Source organism: Labrus mixtus, chromosome 10 (genome assembly GCF_963584025.1).
Source record: "Labrus mixtus chromosome 10, fLabMix1.1, whole genome shotgun sequence".
Classification (NCBI taxonomy): Eukaryota; Metazoa; Chordata; class Actinopteri; order Labriformes; family Labridae; genus Labrus; species Labrus mixtus.
Genome location: NC_083621.1, coordinates 14,564,998 through 14,584,022, shown reverse-complemented (window position 1 = coordinate 14,584,022; position 19,025 = coordinate 14,564,998). Strand labels below are relative to the sequence as shown.

The window sequence follows — 19,025 nt, the reverse complement described above, 5'->3', positions numbered from 1 at the left end:
TCTCTGGCCACATTTATCCATATCTCACATAGGACTATATTTAGAAACACTGTCTGGATGAGGTTTTAAACCAGGCAAGAGTTTAAATGTGCCTCCAGAAAAACTGTTACTCCAGTGACTGAAATCGTTTTGTAATAATGATCCCTCCAGGACATGTTTTGCAAACACATTCCTGCTACTTTGAAGGTTAAAATGTAATTTTCTTGGTGACCTATATTCGTGTAGTAGTACTGTACATTCAGGGCAATGACAGCTTTCAGCAAGGCCTACAGCTGTTGGTTATTACAATGGGCTGATTGGCTGCAAGCTACAAACCCCCTAAGTAATGGCTAAATGGGAGCACACAGTGAGGCTGCCTTGGGCTACTAGATAACAGCACAAACACCCTGGTACTGTATGTCTTTCGCAGTTACTTCCATAATGTTTTTGCCTGCCCTATGGCACTTAAAACCTGAACCAGTCGAATCTTAACAGGCTTAAATCTCTGAGGCCTTCTCTCTGTCTACAGAGCACAGAGTTTGCTGACATTTAACTTTCCTTTTTCTAAAACCTTCTTTTAATTGGAAAACATTGGTTGTGGTCACTCCACTTCCTGAGAGCTTAAAGAAAAAAATATATTTGGAATCAGAAACTGGATCGTTTCTTCATATTATCCGAAATTCTGAAATGTTAATGACTGCATGATTACAAATACATATATTTGATACCGAGACCATGAGATCTCAGTTTGGATTTTGGCTTTGATCCATGTTCATTCTGTGGCATTGGTGTTTGAGAGGGAATATGTACCGGCTTTCTGAATGTGTGCAAGAACATCGAGTGATACAGAGACTGGTGCCATCCTGCTTCCTTTACCGTTTCAATTTATGTCTTAAAACTAACATTTAGTTAAAAAGGAATAATTTCTAATGATTAATAAACTTCAAGTTCTTCTTAGACACCTTGTACCTCATCGGTGCTCATTACCAACCCCTTTCTATTGGCCGGGGGGAGGTGTAGATTGCCATACTTCCTTTCCAGTTCACATGGAGTCACCAGCTGCTACCTTTCACTGGTCTGTGTGATGTTGTTAATGGGCTGTACTATTCTACCTCAACAGAAAAAGCCCTTAACAACCTTTTTCCTATCCAAAGACTTACAAAGCCAAACCCTGCTTAGCTGCAGTGACTGTCTGCAGGATACCCTAACCAACCGGTAGAAATTACAACTGCAGCAACAAAAACAAGAATCCTCACCGACTTCCCATTCAAAATCCTTCAAGTGCATGTAGTGGAGCACCAAGGCAGTCTAGAAACCCCTCACACAAATAGTTTTAGTAATGACTTTCAATATTGTTTTGTTATTGAGTCATTTCCTTGCAGTGAGGGACAAGTGTTGTTGTTTTTTTGGTGCAACCTGAGCCCCAAAATGAACTTTGCTCTAAGGACAAAGAAGTTTTTTTGTACCACTTGTATGAGTTTGTATGTGTGCTTTGCACTTTCATATCACAGCTCTCTGTGAAAGTGCTTTTCAGTCATTCTTTGTCATCCTCTGATTAATGCATAAAGCCTGATTGTCACATCTTTTTTTTAGTAAAAACAAATAAATCTCCCTGTTTTTTCCACCCATGTCAGTTTCTATGTGTCTGTGTTCATGCCACATACATCACAGTCCCTCATAGCTCCTGATGCTATATCCAGTTCCTCTCTATGGGGTGGGGTGGGGGGGGGGGGGGATAAAAACAAGAAAGTCAGCCAGTTAATTCATCTCCCAGCTTGAAAGTCTCATTACGCTGCTGATGAGTTTAAGGATTGCCTGAGGTGGAAAGGGGCTGTGTTTATGGCTCGGCAATCGTGCGTACCGAGTCTCCCTGTCTCGTGTGGATGCAAAACAAAAGGCGCGCTGGCACTCCAGCAGAATTAATACTGAACACATCCCAGCTTAAATACTTCATGATTGTACACTTATTTAAACATATGTTTCCAAAGAGATGTGATGTACTATAAAGTCTTTATGTGGCAGCTGCTAAATGAAGACAGATGCGGTTAGTGGGAGAATTGATCTGACCTTTGTCGCCGAGTAAGGGATATGAATCTCTCGGCATCTACTATATAAGTGTGATATAGGGACACAGGGAATCCTAATTTAGGCAGTTACATCTAGGTCACGGCACAGCTACGAGCAAAAATGGAACATCTTAGTGGAACTTGTATGCCTGCTTTCAGGTTTGTTTTTTAATATATCAATGGATCTATTTTAGGAAGTAGTTGAAACATGTACTGTAAATTTATCTCTTAAATGTAATGTTCTTTTTTTTAGTACTTGAAGGCATTTTTAATGCTGGTAAAATACAATAAAAACTGTTTTTTAGCAGTGAAGTAAGATGATTTAAAGGAGTCAATTACAGAATAGTTATAACAGTTATAACAAATCATTCCTTCTCTTATATTGAGAACTATAACTTCAGCAAAATAAATAATGGCAAATGATTCCTCCCCTCAGTGAGCCTATTCACCGTAATGCATGCAGTTATCTTCCCAGCCCATGCTCAGCTTCTGTTGTTGGGGCACCACTATAACCAATCATCTGCGCTGGTAGATAAAACCAATATGCTGAGGGGATGTGACCTACCATCTGACAGATGCCTCTTCAGTACAACTTCTCAGCTTAAAGCCAATCAAGAAGAGTCTGGCTGTCATTTTTTCCTCCAGTGATTGCATAATTTCCATCTAGATCTGGTCAATAATCAGAGATGGGGATGGCAGCAATTGGCATGATTGGCAGAGCTCACAGAAAAATACTTTAAAAACTGTAGAGAATTGCTGGCTCCATAGACGGATGGAGGAAATCAAATGAAGCGTGATTAAGGGTCAATATTCTTCATTGTTGAAACACTCGACTAGTGTGGTCCTCCTGGGCTGTTGACATGAGATGTACTACCAGCAGAATGAGCAGTAGGTCCAAATTTCCAGAGATTTAAGCAACAGCTTTAAAAGTTAACGCCATCTCTTTAAGCTCATCTTTTATCCGCAGTGCTGAGATTAGGCATTGAGTATTGAAGCCCATTGTCTGAGATTGAATTTGTTTATTAAAAGGAACAGTTCGGCATTTTTGGAAACAGGCTTATTCACTTTTCACCGAGAAAAAGAGATCAATACCACTCACATATCAGTCTTTTCAATATAAAAGACAGGAGCCAGGACCCAATAAGTTAAAGGGGATAGTTGGAAACGTGCATCTTGACTCTGTCTTACCTGAACCACTGAAGCTCCCTTATTTAAATCAGTTTTTGTCTGATCTGTAAATAGGAAGGCAAAGAACACGATTTTCGGTCAAACTTTTATCCAAAATGTGACCTTTTTTTGCACATCGTATCTTGATTTGTGTCAACCCAAAAACTAAAAAGTTGTATATATTATTTTATATCAATGCTAGAAGAATGTCAAATTTTTCCAAGATTACAAAGAGTGGTGTTCAGCAATGGTGGTTGAAAATCAACATTAGATGATGCATGACTTATGTTACGTAAAACAAATTCATATCTATGTGGATAACCCAACAACAACCACAAAAACTCCAATATACTTATATCTATGACAAACACTGAATACGAGGCTATTACATTTTCTTTTTCTGGACAAAAGCATAAATTATCATGCATATGTGGGCTCTCTTTGAGTCATAAATATCTGCAGTCTGCTTCATCAACAAAAGGATGAAAGGGATACAAACAGTCCTTGAGTCATCACCCACCCTCACACTCCTCTCATTGAGTCATGCAGCAGCACATGTGCAGACGGTTATGCATTGAACATCTCATTTGTGAAATATGCTCAGAGATCAGAGTGATAGTGGTATGAAGAGACACACATTTCAGCTGATTAAATAATCAGAGGAAAGACTACGTTTTCATTAAGATCTAATTGGGAGATGAAAAACATCAACCTCTTTAAACTTAAGGTTGAACTACTTCTTATCTTTGTCCTTGAAGATTCAAGTTCTGACCTTTTTTCCCCCCACATTACCAACTGACAATTCTGCTAAAAATAATACTTGAACTCATCCAATATTGTGAACAAATCAAATTAATATAATTTGTATCATATGAGATGTCTATGACTGAAGTTACAAGAGCTATTTTCTGTGATTTAATTATTTTTATTCAAATTTTGTCACCAAGATTTATCAAAGCATTGTCATATATATTGTCGTCATCACAAGAAAAAGCATTGCCCTATCGACTTTCTCATTGCCGATTTATCAATCTGGGATTTTCTGGTTAGGCAGCCTTATTAAGGAGCCGTACCAAAAAGTGGTAAACTCCAACTTTTCAACAAGACAAAATGTTTAAATGAATTAGCTGAACTGTTTATGCCAGAGCTCCCTCTGTCTGGCAGCAGCTTCTCTCACAGAGGGAGCTCTTGAGCTACAAATGGGGACCAACAGACACCCAAACAAGAGGAGAAGGAAAAGAGAGTTGAAGGGGGGGGGGGGGGGGGGGGGGGAAGAGAAGTGAACATAGTTGCTAAAATACAGGATGAAGAAAACAGAAACACACAGCAGGGTTTTTAGAAGTATTTGTGCTACAGATTTAAAAAAGAATGAAATCTTACTGTTATGGCTTCGACTGAACCTCGCTAAGTTCCAACCAGTTGACCCTCATATTATTGTACATGAAAACCCGCCATTAGAGTCCTACTGAGATAATGCAAGAATGCAGGTCAAATCATTTGAGTTTGGATAAATTATTTCACAAAGAATGGCCCACTGTTGAGCTCAGTATTAAAAAAAAAAAAAAGTGTCATATTATGCTAAGTGTCCTCTACTCAAGTCAGAGCTCTTATTTTGAAGAGAAATGAAACTGAAAGGAATCAGCGTCACCAAGACTACTGTGTTATTATCATGAGACGTCTACTCGCTGCTTTTGGTGTTAATGTCCTTCTCAGTTCTTCAGAATTTGAAGTTCTTTTTATAACCTTAACGTTCTGAATAGCATGATTACCCATCTTGGTACTGCATACGTGTGCAGACTTAAGTTGTCTATCTTTTATTAAGTGAAGTTACAAAAAATCCACGACAAAGATAGAGATAATGATCAGAAAAAAAGACATGCTTGTGGTTTTTGAAGGGACCCTAAAAAAATATATGCTTGAACAATAGCTTCTTGTTTGCTGCAAACGCTTATTCCAGGGAGAGTTTTCATGGAAACAAAAGAACAAAAGGTATCAAAAAGAAAGTCAGAACCCACAGATCATTTTCATGTAGCTCTGCAGTTCCCCCAATTAGATTTATTTTAGCTAATTCTTATTTTTTTCCCCTTTTATCTGAAAGAAAGAAAATAAAGCACTCTACCTGCCAATCAACAGACATGAGACATTAGCCAACAGATGGTTAACAGAAGAGAGCATCTTCCAGGCTAGATGGCCATATTTGAGACTCACAGTCATCAGGTGGTTGAAACAACACTGAAAATAAATGCTTTTGATTGTGTGTGTCTGCTACATGAATACATTGATAATTATGTGCTCTCCTGTTGGTCTAAGCGACTGACCAGGCTCAATCATTATTATGTAAGACGCCGAGGTTACAGCCTCTTCTGCTGGCAATCTCAATTGACATAATAAATCAGTTAATGTTGTATTAGTAAAAAACTAAATGTTATGGTACCAAGGTTTATCTGCTCTCAAAGTGAACAATGGACAAATCAAAATAGATGACATCACATTCAGGATATCCCAATTCATGTTTAATGTTCAAACCAAAAGTCATTATTATTTGCACCAGTCAATCATCATTTTGTAAATTAAATATATCTGTTATTTCTCCTGTGCTTTGTATAACTAAGCTGCTTGGTGATGAGAATCCACTAAATGTTTTTTTGTAAGCAAAACCTTTTTCTTGCTTTATTGCCAAGTAAAATGAAATGTTCCTTATACTGATAGCTTTCATTTCAAACCTTCATTCTTTAAATTATATATATGTATATATATATATAAATATATATATATATCAACACATATTTAACACTTCATACAATCATACAATCTTTTGCTGCTAGATCATGTTGCTTGTGTCACTTTTAAGATTGAATCCAAGCATTTACTCTCACTGTTGATTTGAAGTTGGATTTCAAAGTACTTGTTTTTTTGTTAGTTTTAATTAGACTTGTGCACAATGTCTGTGTGAGGCAGAATTGCATGCGTGCTCGGTGAGCCATGGGTGTATTTGCATTTGTGAATGAGCCCTATGGGCTTGCTTACACCCTGGTAATGGCCGCTTGTGGCTACTGCATTGTAATTGAAGTTGTTATACTTGTTTTAAATATTCAAAAGCCTGGATATTGTTTTAACTCCATCTCAAAGGTGATTTTCAATTGTACGACTGTTGCTTCAGATGTGAACAAAAACTATTTGACATCAAATCTGGACATTTGTTTTTACCTCTTTCGCCATGCATGTTGCATGTTGCAGATCTCAGAACAGTCAATAAGTCAAAAAGGTTTTAGGACTCCTGGATGCAGAAATGTCAAGTGAAGTGTGTCACCTTCAAGGTGTCAGGTGAAACTGCGTCTGCTATGTGATAAGATACAACTTTGAAGTTGTGACTGAGGTTAGAGGCATGGGTCAACCTCTTTGTGATATCATGACTACCACTCCCCCATCACTGAGCGCCCCCCATTGTTTAATACACTAACAAGAGTCACGTCCTTCACCTGCCTTCAATCCAAAATGTTGACATTACATCTATTTGTCCCTCTTTATTCAGTCAAAATGAATGTCTGCAGGACTACAGACATATTGCACTAACTACAGAGTAGGATAATAAGTATTTGAATTCATGCTGTATTTTCAGCCATGTAGGCACAGAGCAGTCATTAGCAAACAGTAATTAATTAGTTGTGGTACCAGCAAGTTTGGCTTTCACAAAGATATCAGACACTGTGCATCTGTTCATTTACCTTGATGAGGACAAAACTGAGATTACTCAAAAAAAACAAAAAACATCCTAGTTTATCCGTGTACTTTTCTCCAAAACTCACTCATTTCTAGAATTCAACAAGACAAAGTCCACACACTTATAAACAGACTACTTATACTTGGTCACTTATCTCCTTTTGGTATCTTTAATGAAACACACACCTACACTTTTTTCTGTTGTTTTTGTAATAGTTTCTGCAACCTTTCACTTGTATACTCCTGACTGACAGCTCTCTGTTGTGTGTGTGTGTGTGTGTGTGTGTGTGTGACACTCAACTTATACATATCACAAAAAAATATGTCTTGGCAAAGAGAAATGACCATCTTCAAGTGAGTGCATGGCAATCATTTAGATGGTTGGTTGTCAGCAGAGAAGAGGTAAACCATTACACCCCTGTGAGTTCCTTATTCGTTTTATTGCAGAGGGCAGAGACTCGCACATAGCGGCAGCACAACACACTGACTGATTTCCTCAGCACTTCCCAGGGAATTGTCATCACCCCAGGTCAATGTCTAAACTTTGCCATGCATCAAAATATATTGTAATTGACTCCATTTGTAATTCCTCCAGAGATCTGGCACTGGCCTGTAGCTCTGATGGCTGCCGAAAGCAATAAAGTCTCACAGACATGACCCCCATTGTAAACAAGGCCTGCTTCCAGAGTGTGAGGTACAGTTAAGTGTGGGCTTTCAGCGAGCCTGGCTTCACTTTTGCTCTTTGGCTACAGACCATGCATACTTTCAGTCAAATATAGTTATTTCAGAATAATGTAGCTACCATGTCATGTTTCATTCTTCCTGGACCCATGTGCTCCACTCTTTTCCAAAAAGATCTTTAAGGTTTTACAATATTTAACGACCAAAAGAATAGATTTATTTTTTTCAAAGTTGATGTTTAAAACAATGTTGACTCTGAAGGAGATTCTGTACTTTCTGCATTGTACCTTTTAACTACATAATAGATATGCACTAATGCAATGCCCATGTATCAGAAATAATTCATGTTAAAGTAATTAATATAATAGCACTGCTAATGTGCTGTAAGTAATGAATGTATTCTGTTGTGGTATCAAATAATAACATTAAGAGACTCCATAAGTTGTCACATTTTTTTTTTGCTGCAGCATTAAGTCATATGTATTTAATTTTTAAAATGAATAATGTATCCTATTAGAAAATAAATCCATCCTGAATATTAATTGCACTGCGCTGTATTGGAAACAGTTCAGCTAGTGATCTGTGCTGCAGTAGGTATTTAGAGATTAACCATTAAATATTTTAACCTTATGGTTCTTTCTCTTTGTGTGTGGGGGGGGGGGCATCAGTTCTAATCACTGAACAAATCCTTCATTATGATAACAGTTCTGTTGCATGGAGGGTTTAAAGGAAATGCAAATTAAAAGAGGAAATAGAGCAAAAGTAAAACGGATTTACCCTTTTATGTGCACGCAATTAGTGCAACATTGATGGGAAAGCAAAATTGTGAAAATACAGCGTGGATTTGTGTCCTCTGAGTGAAATTACAGACACAATGTTTATGGTCTGTTATGTTGCAACAATCTAATTGTTGTATATATGTATAATTATATTTAAGGGGAACTTAACTCGTGCTTTTTATTTAATTACAAGTGGATTCAGAACTTGAATAATTGTTGCTACTATCAAAGGAGGAGCACTAAATGTCAAAACAAGCTGATTGAAGTTTTCTTGTTGGCTGATTATAGGAATTTTCCCTCTATATCGTCTGTTTGTGCTGTCCATTAAATTTCCTATTTCTCCTTGCCTGCTGTTCGTATCATCACATGCTGCAAGGTAATCAGAGAAAACAACGTGACTGTTTTGCCACAGGAACAATATCACTTTCACTCCCGCGACTAGAGCTGCTTTGATTCCTGCTGAAAGGGGAACACATAGAGTTGTGTTTATCCTTTTGTCACTTTCCTCTGCTGTACTCTCGTCTACCTCCCACTTTAACTCCCATTCACTTTCAGGTGCCAGCAACAGCTAAATGAAAGAAGACAATGAACACTAGTTATTAGCCGACAAAATAGAATTGTGTTGGATTTTTTTTAAAGGAATGAGGTTTATAATGAATATGTCTACAACTAGACATGCATTAATCATTTTCTTGGTATCATCTTGCTGATCAATAGCCAGGTTAACTGACGTGATGAATTCTCCCTTGGGCTTTGGACATTATGTGTGTCTGGTCATGTGTAAAGTCCCCTCAAGGTCGTCCTCTTTGTACACACTGTGTTGTATATGCAAAGAGGCTGTGAGAGGAGGGCTGAGAAAAAGATAAAATGCAAGGCTAAGATTCCATCAACTTGGCCCCTGAAGGGTTTAACACCTATAACCTCTGGACCTTTAAAGACATCTTATGTGTGATAGAGGTGCCGATACTAGTCATGGATTATTGTACAGAAAGAGACAACCTAGATTTGTCACCTGTCTCTCAGGATGCAACATGATTGGTTGTAGAGGGTCAGGTGGTCGGTTCCAAGAAGTGAAATATCGCCAGAAGCACTGATTGATTTTGTATGGACTCGTGTAGAAGTTCACACCTGATCTGATCTGATGAAAGATCACGACCCAAATTTTGGATGTTTTTTAACCAATCAGATTTACTCAATGCAAAAATTGTGCAGTTTGGATCTCAGATGGTACAAAACATGTGACAGAACAAAGAAAAAGGAGGGAAACACATTTTTTTTTAAAAGCTTCATAGACTTTTTGACACTTTTTTTTTTCCAGACACACATTCATGACCCACTGAAATTGGCTTTGCGACCCACTTGGGTTCCCGACCCACCAGTTAAAGAACCACTGGAGCACTGTATGGATTGTCCTTGCTTTTCGGTTCCTCCCTTAAGCTTTTTGATAGTACCTTGGCTTTACATTATGTACAGTAAAAAATAGTTTATTTTACTCGTTGGCACAACTACAGTCACTATGGTGTCCATTCTCAGTCACGAATCTATGTCCATATAATTCAGCTTACCCACAGACAAGATATTCAACAACGCTGATTCATGACGCTTACTTATTCATGCATTTTTATGAAGCATATTTTTACCATTTCCGTTTATGCATCCATTCTTTGTGAGTCCCTTTGTCTTCCTCCCATCCTCCACCTCGTCCTCCTCCTCATCTCTCTTTATCCACACCCACAAACATACACTTTACTTGGCTGTTGTGATGAATACGTTTGAGGACGACCTTCTCCTCCGGTTTTATGTTGCATTCGTCTTTGTTTTTCACAAGTGTTTAGATTATTTAAAACTGGATCTTTTATTCGACGTTGGCAGCTACGTTCAAAATAAATCTCAATTTTCTTTGTAACCTTTGGCGGCATTGCAAGAGCACTCGATGAAAGATTGGTATTATTTGTCTATAAATCAAGATGAAAATTGCCCCCTTCTACAATTGACTGAATATAAAGTTGACGTCTTCGCATTATAGCGCTTGATTTGGTGTTGCGAGCTACGCCAGATATTTTTTTCCCCCTTGCAGTTTATATGAAGGAAACAACAAAGCTTAAGGAAAGGCTTTTTGTCTGTCTTTTGTTCATTGGAATGAGTGATGCATTGTAAGCCCAAGCTATTACAGAGCTTATATAAATAACTAGGATGTTGACCACAGAGGCTGTTTTTATGCTCTCCTTTAAACACACACAAGTTAACGTCTTGTGTTTTAAATTGCTTTTGTCTTTGTTGTACCCTTTCACGTCCTCCAATGTATCACTCAACATTCTGCAGTTTGTTTTTCTTCAGCTTGTCCAGAAGTAAGCCATGCAGCAGATCACTTGTGGTTTTCCTTGCTTTGAAATCTGCAGATCCACGGAGGTGTATTCCTTTTGTGGGAATGACACTGGCATGCCTTGCAGTCATTAGAATCATTTTTACATGTTTTAGAAATCATCTCTGTTTGGAAAGACTAAATATACACCTCTGTTTCTCCTGTTACCCACTTGTGATGTATATTCAGAAGCTACCACTGTGGCCATGTTTGTACCCTGGAAAAGCAGCATTGCTTCTGTGCTCATTTTACTAATGACATCCCTAAGGAATCCATGTCCATCTATTGACACTAGATTACTGGAGCAAAGAAGGCTAGTGCTATTCATGTATGTATTTCTAAAAAGCACAAAGGCATAAGGCATATCTATAAGGCCATAAACACAACATAATCAGAGGACATCAATAAGCCCAAAGCAGTACATTAGATACACCTTTGCTACACTTTCATGTGTGCCAGTTTGTCTCGACAATAAGTGACTCCCATGAAAACAATAGTCTGTATTGTAGTCTCATGGCTTCCCTCTGATCCTGTTAATGGCTCCCCTGGTTAGCTCAAGCTACTGTTCCTTGGCTGCCATAGTTATTATGATCAGCATTGCATACAAATTATTACTCAAGCCACAATGAATGACGGAAAAAAAACGTTCCCATGGCTCGATACAATCATGCGAACGTAATTGTTTGCTCTCTTGCATCCATCTGTCCATCCTACCACACTGTTCATTTTCCTTCTTCACCATTAGCGACGATGAGATCATTGTGACGAGAGCGTGTGTTTCTCTGAGGCCCCCATCGGTGGAGACACAGGCTATGTGATAGTGTGGTTTTCTCACTGTCATCCCCAGGAGTCAGCTCTGTGCGAATTGAGTAGGAGGGATTGTGAAACTCCCGGTGACTGGATCCATCCAGCCACTCAGCTTGCTGCAAAGTCTAGTAATGACAGTGACCTCACCTCTCTCGCTCTTATTCTGTAGCTTCTGGACTGATCGAGTGTGTGCATCTCCGTAGTGTGTCTGTTTTTTGTGTACTTTTGTATTTGTCGCTAAGGGTTGTATCGGTGCCAGGAGCGGATGTGATCCACAATCTTGCCATCCAATTTTATTGTCAGAAAATGAGGAAAAAAAAGAACAAATCCAAGCTATGGAATTGATGTAAAGCAAGACAAGGTTGACCCTCATGTCACCGAGGCCACATCTCTTGACAGCTTGTCCATTACCCCGCTCCTCTTTCTCTTGGCGCTTCAATTACAGTCTAGTGGATGGGCTAACCTTGTAGATGTGAGGGCGGTGTAGGTTAAATGTTGTAAGTTGTTGAGGAGGGCTGTCCTTATACGTGTTTATTTTGGTAATCAATCAATGTTTGGAGCAAATCACATTGACTAGCTGCAGCATAAGGTGGAGCAGTTGCTGTGCATGAAATATACGTCTGTCTGTTGCATGATTGGCAATGGAGGGACATCCAGGAATTTTTGGTACACTCATTCGGCATAAAACGCTGAATCTGAAGGCATATGACCAGATTTTGGTATTGGTAGTGTTCTTATATTCTTTTGTAGTATGAGTTTTATCCACCAGCATTTCGGTGCGCAAATGTTGGCAACAGTCTGTGTGGAGAGCAAAAGTTGTGAAACAAAATCCTCCATAATGCAATCCTGGAACCCACCCAATTGCCTTTTTCGTATTACCAGTTCAAGGCACCATATTTTCAACAATGTAATGTAAATGTTGGTACCAAGTCACCCCACCTCTGGGACAGCACTGGGGATGGTAACAGAGATGTTACAGGGGCGACACAGACTCACTGTCGCTGTGTACACACACAACACGAACTTATCATACCTGTACAGTTTAACAAAAGCTTTGAACACGAGTGTGAAACGAGGATGTCATTAGGCTGTGATCCCTCCTACGTTGAGCAAATTGCTGATTTCTTTTTGATTTTATCTTTTGTCTAATTTTTTTCCAAGGCCAACTCATACTAAAAAATAAATTGCATTTCATCGTCAAAACAAAATGCTTTCAACTTGGTATTCTGATTTTTTTTTTCCCATGCAGTTTATATTCGAATGAGTTGCCAAAGCTTTGAAAGTGAAATAAAATGTATGACTGTGATTCAAATATTCAATAGGCATATCTTAAAAGAGATGAAGGGACAAGTTTGTGTGAATGCCTTTCTGCACATAACTTTTTAAATCTATATTATTTTTAGTTCATTTTTCTCTCACACCACTTGTTTTGATAACCTACATTTGCGAGAGGTTGTGTAAGTATTTGTGTCAATAAAACTAAAGCCTTAACAGAGACCTTAACATGGTACTGCATCTATGCTCCTGTCCTGTCTGATCCCCTAAGACTCTTCTTCCTGTTTGAAGTCACCACTTGAAAGGCCTGATCTGAATACTGTGGATTTCACAGCAACTCTGTGCAAACAGTGATTACAGACCGATTAATGAGCCACACACACACACACACACACACACACACACACACATACACACACACACACACACACACACACACACACACACACACACACACACACACACACATTTTCACATGCTTGCTTTCTGGGCCACACACAAGTAGACTAAGCAGGAGTCTGTATGTCACAACTTATGGTCTGACTTCTTCAACAAAGTTTACAGAGATTTGTCCTGTTTTTATCCCTCTGCTGAGTCATAATTGTAGTTTCTCATCCTTTTCTTTACTTTTATTTTTTTTGTCTACAGTGTCTGCTGAGATCTTAAAAACCAGCTTGACCACCATGGAACGTCATATTCAGAGGTTGGAGAACGACATCGAGAACTTCCCCAAAACGGACGACCAACAAGATAAGTTTGTGGAAAAGATGTCGATATCCTTTTATCGTGCCCGTTTTGAAACCTTCTCTTGGTTTCAAGGTGAATCTGTTGCTTGAAACCATATGTATTCTATCGGTGTATTAGGATGCTTTGTGTACCATTTTGTTGACAGCAGTGGCAAAAGTGTTTGCTGCTCTGCTTGTCATTGGTAAGCAGTTTAAGTCACTTGGTGTGATAGGTGGCACCCAAGGGAACGCAGGGAATGGATCTGGCTGCCTTGCCGTGAGATGTTGATCAGATCTCCCTCCTCACTCCCCCTCCTGGGTCCCAGGAGTGAAATCATGCCTGTGGCTATTTTTACTGCACTTTGCCACGGTCGCCTTTTTTCCCCCAGGGGGCTCTAATAGGGGCTCTGGCCCCTCACACCAACTTATCGCCAATTCCTGATTTCATCTCCTGACCGACCACGAGCCTCTCCACACAGCCGTCCGCGCACTATCTCCTCTCATGGCACCTCTCCTGTTCCGATAACAGAGTGTTTCACTTAAAACCGAGCATCCCTGCTCCCAAATTGAATTAGCCATGTCTCTGCACTTTCTTGAATGCCCTTTCTGAGCGGAAAGGTCCTCTCTGTATAGGTTTGATCAGTGGTAGAAATCAAGTCTGTTGTCAATAGCCTGAGGGTAGGGTTCCTTTTTATGTGAAAAAAAAAAAAGAGTCAGCAGCATCTCCTTTGTTCGCTTCCAGCTTTATCAAGAAAAGAAAGAACTACTCAAGCGTAATTTAATGAGTGAATTGGTGTTTCCACATGTGCACATTAGCTGGCATTTAACCTGATTTTTTTGCTGCCTTTTGTCTGAGATATATAAAGTCTCACTTTCCACATTGGGTGGTTGAGAGTAATAGCCCTCAAACACTTGAACAATCTGCTCCAAGTCAAAAGAAGGGCACTTAAATTTGTGTAATTAAAAAAACTGAAGCAGAAACCTCCCAGGCGACAGCGGCTTGGAGGCAGAACAGGCAGGCAAGAAAGCTACTCTGCCCCCTGATGTCAGTATCGATTCCCAGGTTCCTTCGGGAACTAAAGGCTTGAGTGAGAGGAAATGGAGAAGTGTAGATATAGTGCTGCATGGCACTCCCTCACTGTCTGGAGTTCCTCCCCAGAGTGTGGCACAGGGAAGCTGGCTGTCCGTGACCTGCCAACGCCCCACTTCCTCCTCTCTTCCCCCCTTCTTTTTTTTTTGTCTCATCTCACCTGATCAAGTTTTTTTTTTGTCCCAGGAAGGAGGCTCAGCAGGATTTAATAAGCTCTATTTTTGTTCCTGCCTCATATGAAGTAGTTGGAAAGCACTGACAAGCATATATATTTCATTCTCCATCTGTGTCGTGTCCCATTTAGGGCTGTTGTCATTATGCTTAATGATACAGTTTCCCTTCCCTTGATTTTACGAGTGGCAGAATTGCTTTGGTTATACATATTTTTTTAATCATAATTTCAACTGTTTTAATTTCTTTTGGGATGCAGCCACATGGAGTCGAAGGAAAAAAAGTCAAATGATGAAAAAAGTGCATGCACATTTGTTCTCTCTGTTAGCACCCTGCAGTGTTGTTCAGCATTCAATCTCATGTGTATAATAAGTGAGAGAAATCGATAATAATCTAATCATCATGAAACAATTCCAAGGAAATTTTAACTTAACCATGGGGTCATGAGTTCTGTATTTTGTTTCAATTCAAAGTTGTATTTCTCCCCTCGGTTTTTTTTTAACATTATATGAAAAAAAGTATGTGGTCATATTTTGGTCACAGCCTGAAAGGTGGATGTTGGTTTCCAACAGTGGGATATTTGTGTTTGTGTTGTATACATCTGTGTCTCTATTTAACTCACTCTCTGAAGTCTCCCAGGACGATATATTAACCACCTTGTATGATAATAGTTTTTCCAGGATGTTTTCATGCAGTAGTTAGAGTGAGCACAGGCTGTGCATGATTTGCTGAGGTTTGTAGTATCTTTAGTAGCTTCGGTAAAACTCTAATCTGTGTTGTGCAGCTAAGTGTTGGAACAATGACAGCATGAAATACAGTGCTGTATTTTTTGGGGGTATGACATTTCCTTTGGTACACATAAGATAGCAGAGTCAAGGCACACATAGTACCTCTTTAAACTTTTCTCTGGATTAAAAAAAAGGATGTTGGCTCCTTGAAGCATGACAGATGGAAGAACAACAACAGCTAAAAGTCGTGCATTTGATGCCTGAGCAACCCTGAAAAAGTTAAGTGAAGCTCTGTTGTCTTGACTATTTGGCACTGTGATGAATGAGTCAGTGTGCTAGTGTGTGCTTGTGTGTGTGTGTGTGTGTGTGTGTGTGTGTGTGTGTGTGTGTTTGTGTGTGTGTGTGCGTGTGTGTGTGTGCGCGCGTGTGTGTGTGCGCGTGTGTGTGTGTGCGCGTGTGTGTGTGTGTGTGTGTGTGCGCACGCCGTGTGTTACAAAGATGCAGAGTGAGAAAGAGAGAGTCATTTAGAGTGCATGTGTAGATGAGCATGTGTGTCTCTGTTTCAGTGACTCTTAATTAATAATTTTTTGGATGCCATGGTCACTGCAAGGTATTCTAAATGTAAAATGTGCCCCAAAGCAGCTTAGTTTTAATTAAACATGCAACGTTAAATTAACTTTTTTTTTTTTTTTTTTTTTTGTAAAATTGTGAATAATTTCTGGGACAAAACACAGTTTTTGACATTCTGCAATGACTTATAACAATTTGATATGTTTACCTTTTAAAACGAAATCATTCAATGAGATGAAAGTAGCGCCAAGAGATCAGCGTCACTTATACAAATACAAGAAGAAAGAAATGCTTAAAGAAAGGAAAAATACAGAAAGTGTGCAAAGATAGGAATGCATGGGAACGATGGGAAGAAAGACAGAAAGTAGAGCTTAGCAGAAGCACTTCATTTGGCTTTATTGATACATTTTTCTCTTTCCATTACTGTAATGTATGCAAATGACTGAATGGGGTGTTTGTTCAGCAGTTTAGTGATCTCTATCTGTCAGAAGTAATGGGAGCCCACAAAGGCTGTAGAGTTGAGGCACAGGCCCCCAGAGATCCCTATTTCACCAGAGAGGCTATGGCCATCAAACACACTCACACTCTCACACACACACTCCTACTCATTTCCAGTTCCTGCTGGATATGATGGAGTAGAGCTGGTGGGGGCTTAGAGCAGGACTCTGCATACTGGAATATTAATGGTGGGGATGTGGCTCGATGAGGAGGATGAGAGAGTAGACTGAACCTTGACGGGTGCCTGGACAAGTCCAATACATCTCTGCCTGTTGTACTCAATGCCTTAACCCAACCGACTGATAAGTAGCTTAACCTTTTATTTCCCACAAGGGCCAGAGCCAGAGCGCATCACTCTGTGCCGTCTGCACCCCTTGAGTGACAGGGAGCTGTCCTCAGGGGCCAGTTTCAATAAGAGATGTAAGACTGGGCTAATCAATTTAACCCAGTCTTTTTTCCTCTCTCAGAATAGTCTTTTGCAAGAAGGACAATTTCCCAAAGATTAAGATTGATAATAAAGGTTAACCACCCTAAAGCTCCGGGGTAAACCCTAGATTTTCCATAGATCCTGGTTGATTTTTTTAAACACCTTGTGCGCATTATTTTGGATTATTTACCAATGGTTCCAGGTAGTCAGAAAAATCACCACTTACAAAACTTCATAAGGGAAAATGTAATAACATATATCATCCCTATTTAGCTGTGAACAGCGAAAAAGGTCGCAGTTGTAAGGACTCATTCTTTATTTAGAAATGCACATTTTGCACTTTTGGAATGGGTATTATTTCAGCCGTTAGAAGCCTTGACAAAGCTTATTTGAGCTCCTGAGTTTTTTAGCTCTATAATTATTATTTTTTTTTTATATATACAAAGGGTCTCAATCGCTAACAAGCATAGTCATATTTCAGAATCTGTGACAGGCAAACACTGCAGCTTATTTGATTGGATAGGTGCTGTCAAAACAGAAAAAAACTCAAAGTTCAACTCAACCCCTTTATTCTTTCAGTGCCACTTCTTAGCAAAACCCAGTATGTTCACCACATTTTCCATACATTTTTTATTTTTTTACAACAACCTTTTTACATTAATCTGAATCTTTCTTTAAGTTGATGTTCTCCAACAATGTGCAGCCTCTTAATCATTCAGACACCCATTGTTTGTAGCGTTAAATTCACCTCTGAGATAACTGGCTCAAATAGGAAGCTATAAAAGAAGTGCAATTGTAGCACAGGTGGACACTGAGGGCCAATCACGTAGCAGTGATAAAATGATTGATGGTCATACTTAGCATACTTCTACCAGTGTGCAGAGCTGAGTGAAAAATTCATTGTAGTCAATCAACTTAAAGTTTGAGTTGAAGTCATGAGAGTTTGCTTTATTAACGGTTTCTTTCATCAGCACCCCCCTAAGGCGGCCAACCACATTTCTTTGATCTGCCAAACAATATTTGTATTAGAATTCGGGGAATGGAGATTACTACACTGGACACAAAGTTTGTGTGTATTGTGTTGCTATCCAGGCTATGAGTTTCAGCTGAAGAATGTCCTTTTTACTCGATGAATTCTTGCACAAGTCTGAGTGAATGGAGCTGAGTGGCTTGAAACCATTGGTCATGGCCGTGTCTTTGGTTTGATTTAAATCATACTCAGAATTGGGAACAGTTCTGTCTTTCTCAACATTGTTCACAATCTGGCAGAGTTGTCAAACTAATGAGTTAAATATTGATTATACAAATATTTTCACAAGACATCTTGAAAAGACTAGCCTCTCAGCCAAGAGAGGATTTACTCTTGTAGAATTGTGCCTTATTGAAATTATTCAGATTTTAAGTTTGCCTTTTTTACAGACAGTAGCAATATGTTTATAGTCATTAATGACCTCTTACGGTGGAAAGTCCGGGAGTCCTAAAGCCCACACTACTGAGCGTACTAGATTCTCACACCAACTTAGTCGCCCACACGGGGTCAGAGCTGACACACTTTGTCGCGGCCCTGGGGCTAACCTGTAATAACACCTTTATGGCTTAAAAATCGACAGATGCATTTTCGCAGGTACCACCTTTTTGTTGTTCTCCGAGCCTTCGGCCTGATTTAGTTCACACATCAAAGGAGGAGGTTCACTACAACGCGTTTATGGCTGGCCTTTGTCGAACAGCAACAGTTGGAGGCTCTCTTTGCTTCAGGCTACGTTTGTGTACAGGTTTGTGTAACACAGCATTCGCTTGTATTGGCACCAGGCACTTAAGGTTAAATAAATGGTGTTAGTGAAACAATTGTTCTATTTAGCAGGCTGTTGAGTCTAAACCGCAGAAACATCCCCTGTTAAAGGCTTGTTTTGTCTGGAGGAGCACAGACTTGTTTGCAGAAACTATACCTGTTAAGTACACCTTTATGTGTGTGAATGAGAG

The 19,025-nt window shown here is 39.4% G+C and overlaps 1 protein-coding gene across 7 annotated transcripts in view; it reads left to right on the top strand.

Moving 5' to 3' along the window:
* diaph2 (diaphanous-related formin 2) overlaps positions 1–19,025 on the top strand; it is a 368,827-nt gene that overhangs the window by 247,465 nt on the left and 102,337 nt on the right. For all 7 annotated transcript variants that reach the window (XM_061048503.1, XM_061048502.1, XM_061048504.1 and 4 more), the window contains one exon: positions 13,485–13,609. In XM_061048503.1, coding sequence (XP_060904486.1) covers positions 13,485–13,609 — 125 coding nt within the window. The remainder of the gene's footprint in view (positions 1–13,484; positions 13,610–19,025) is intronic.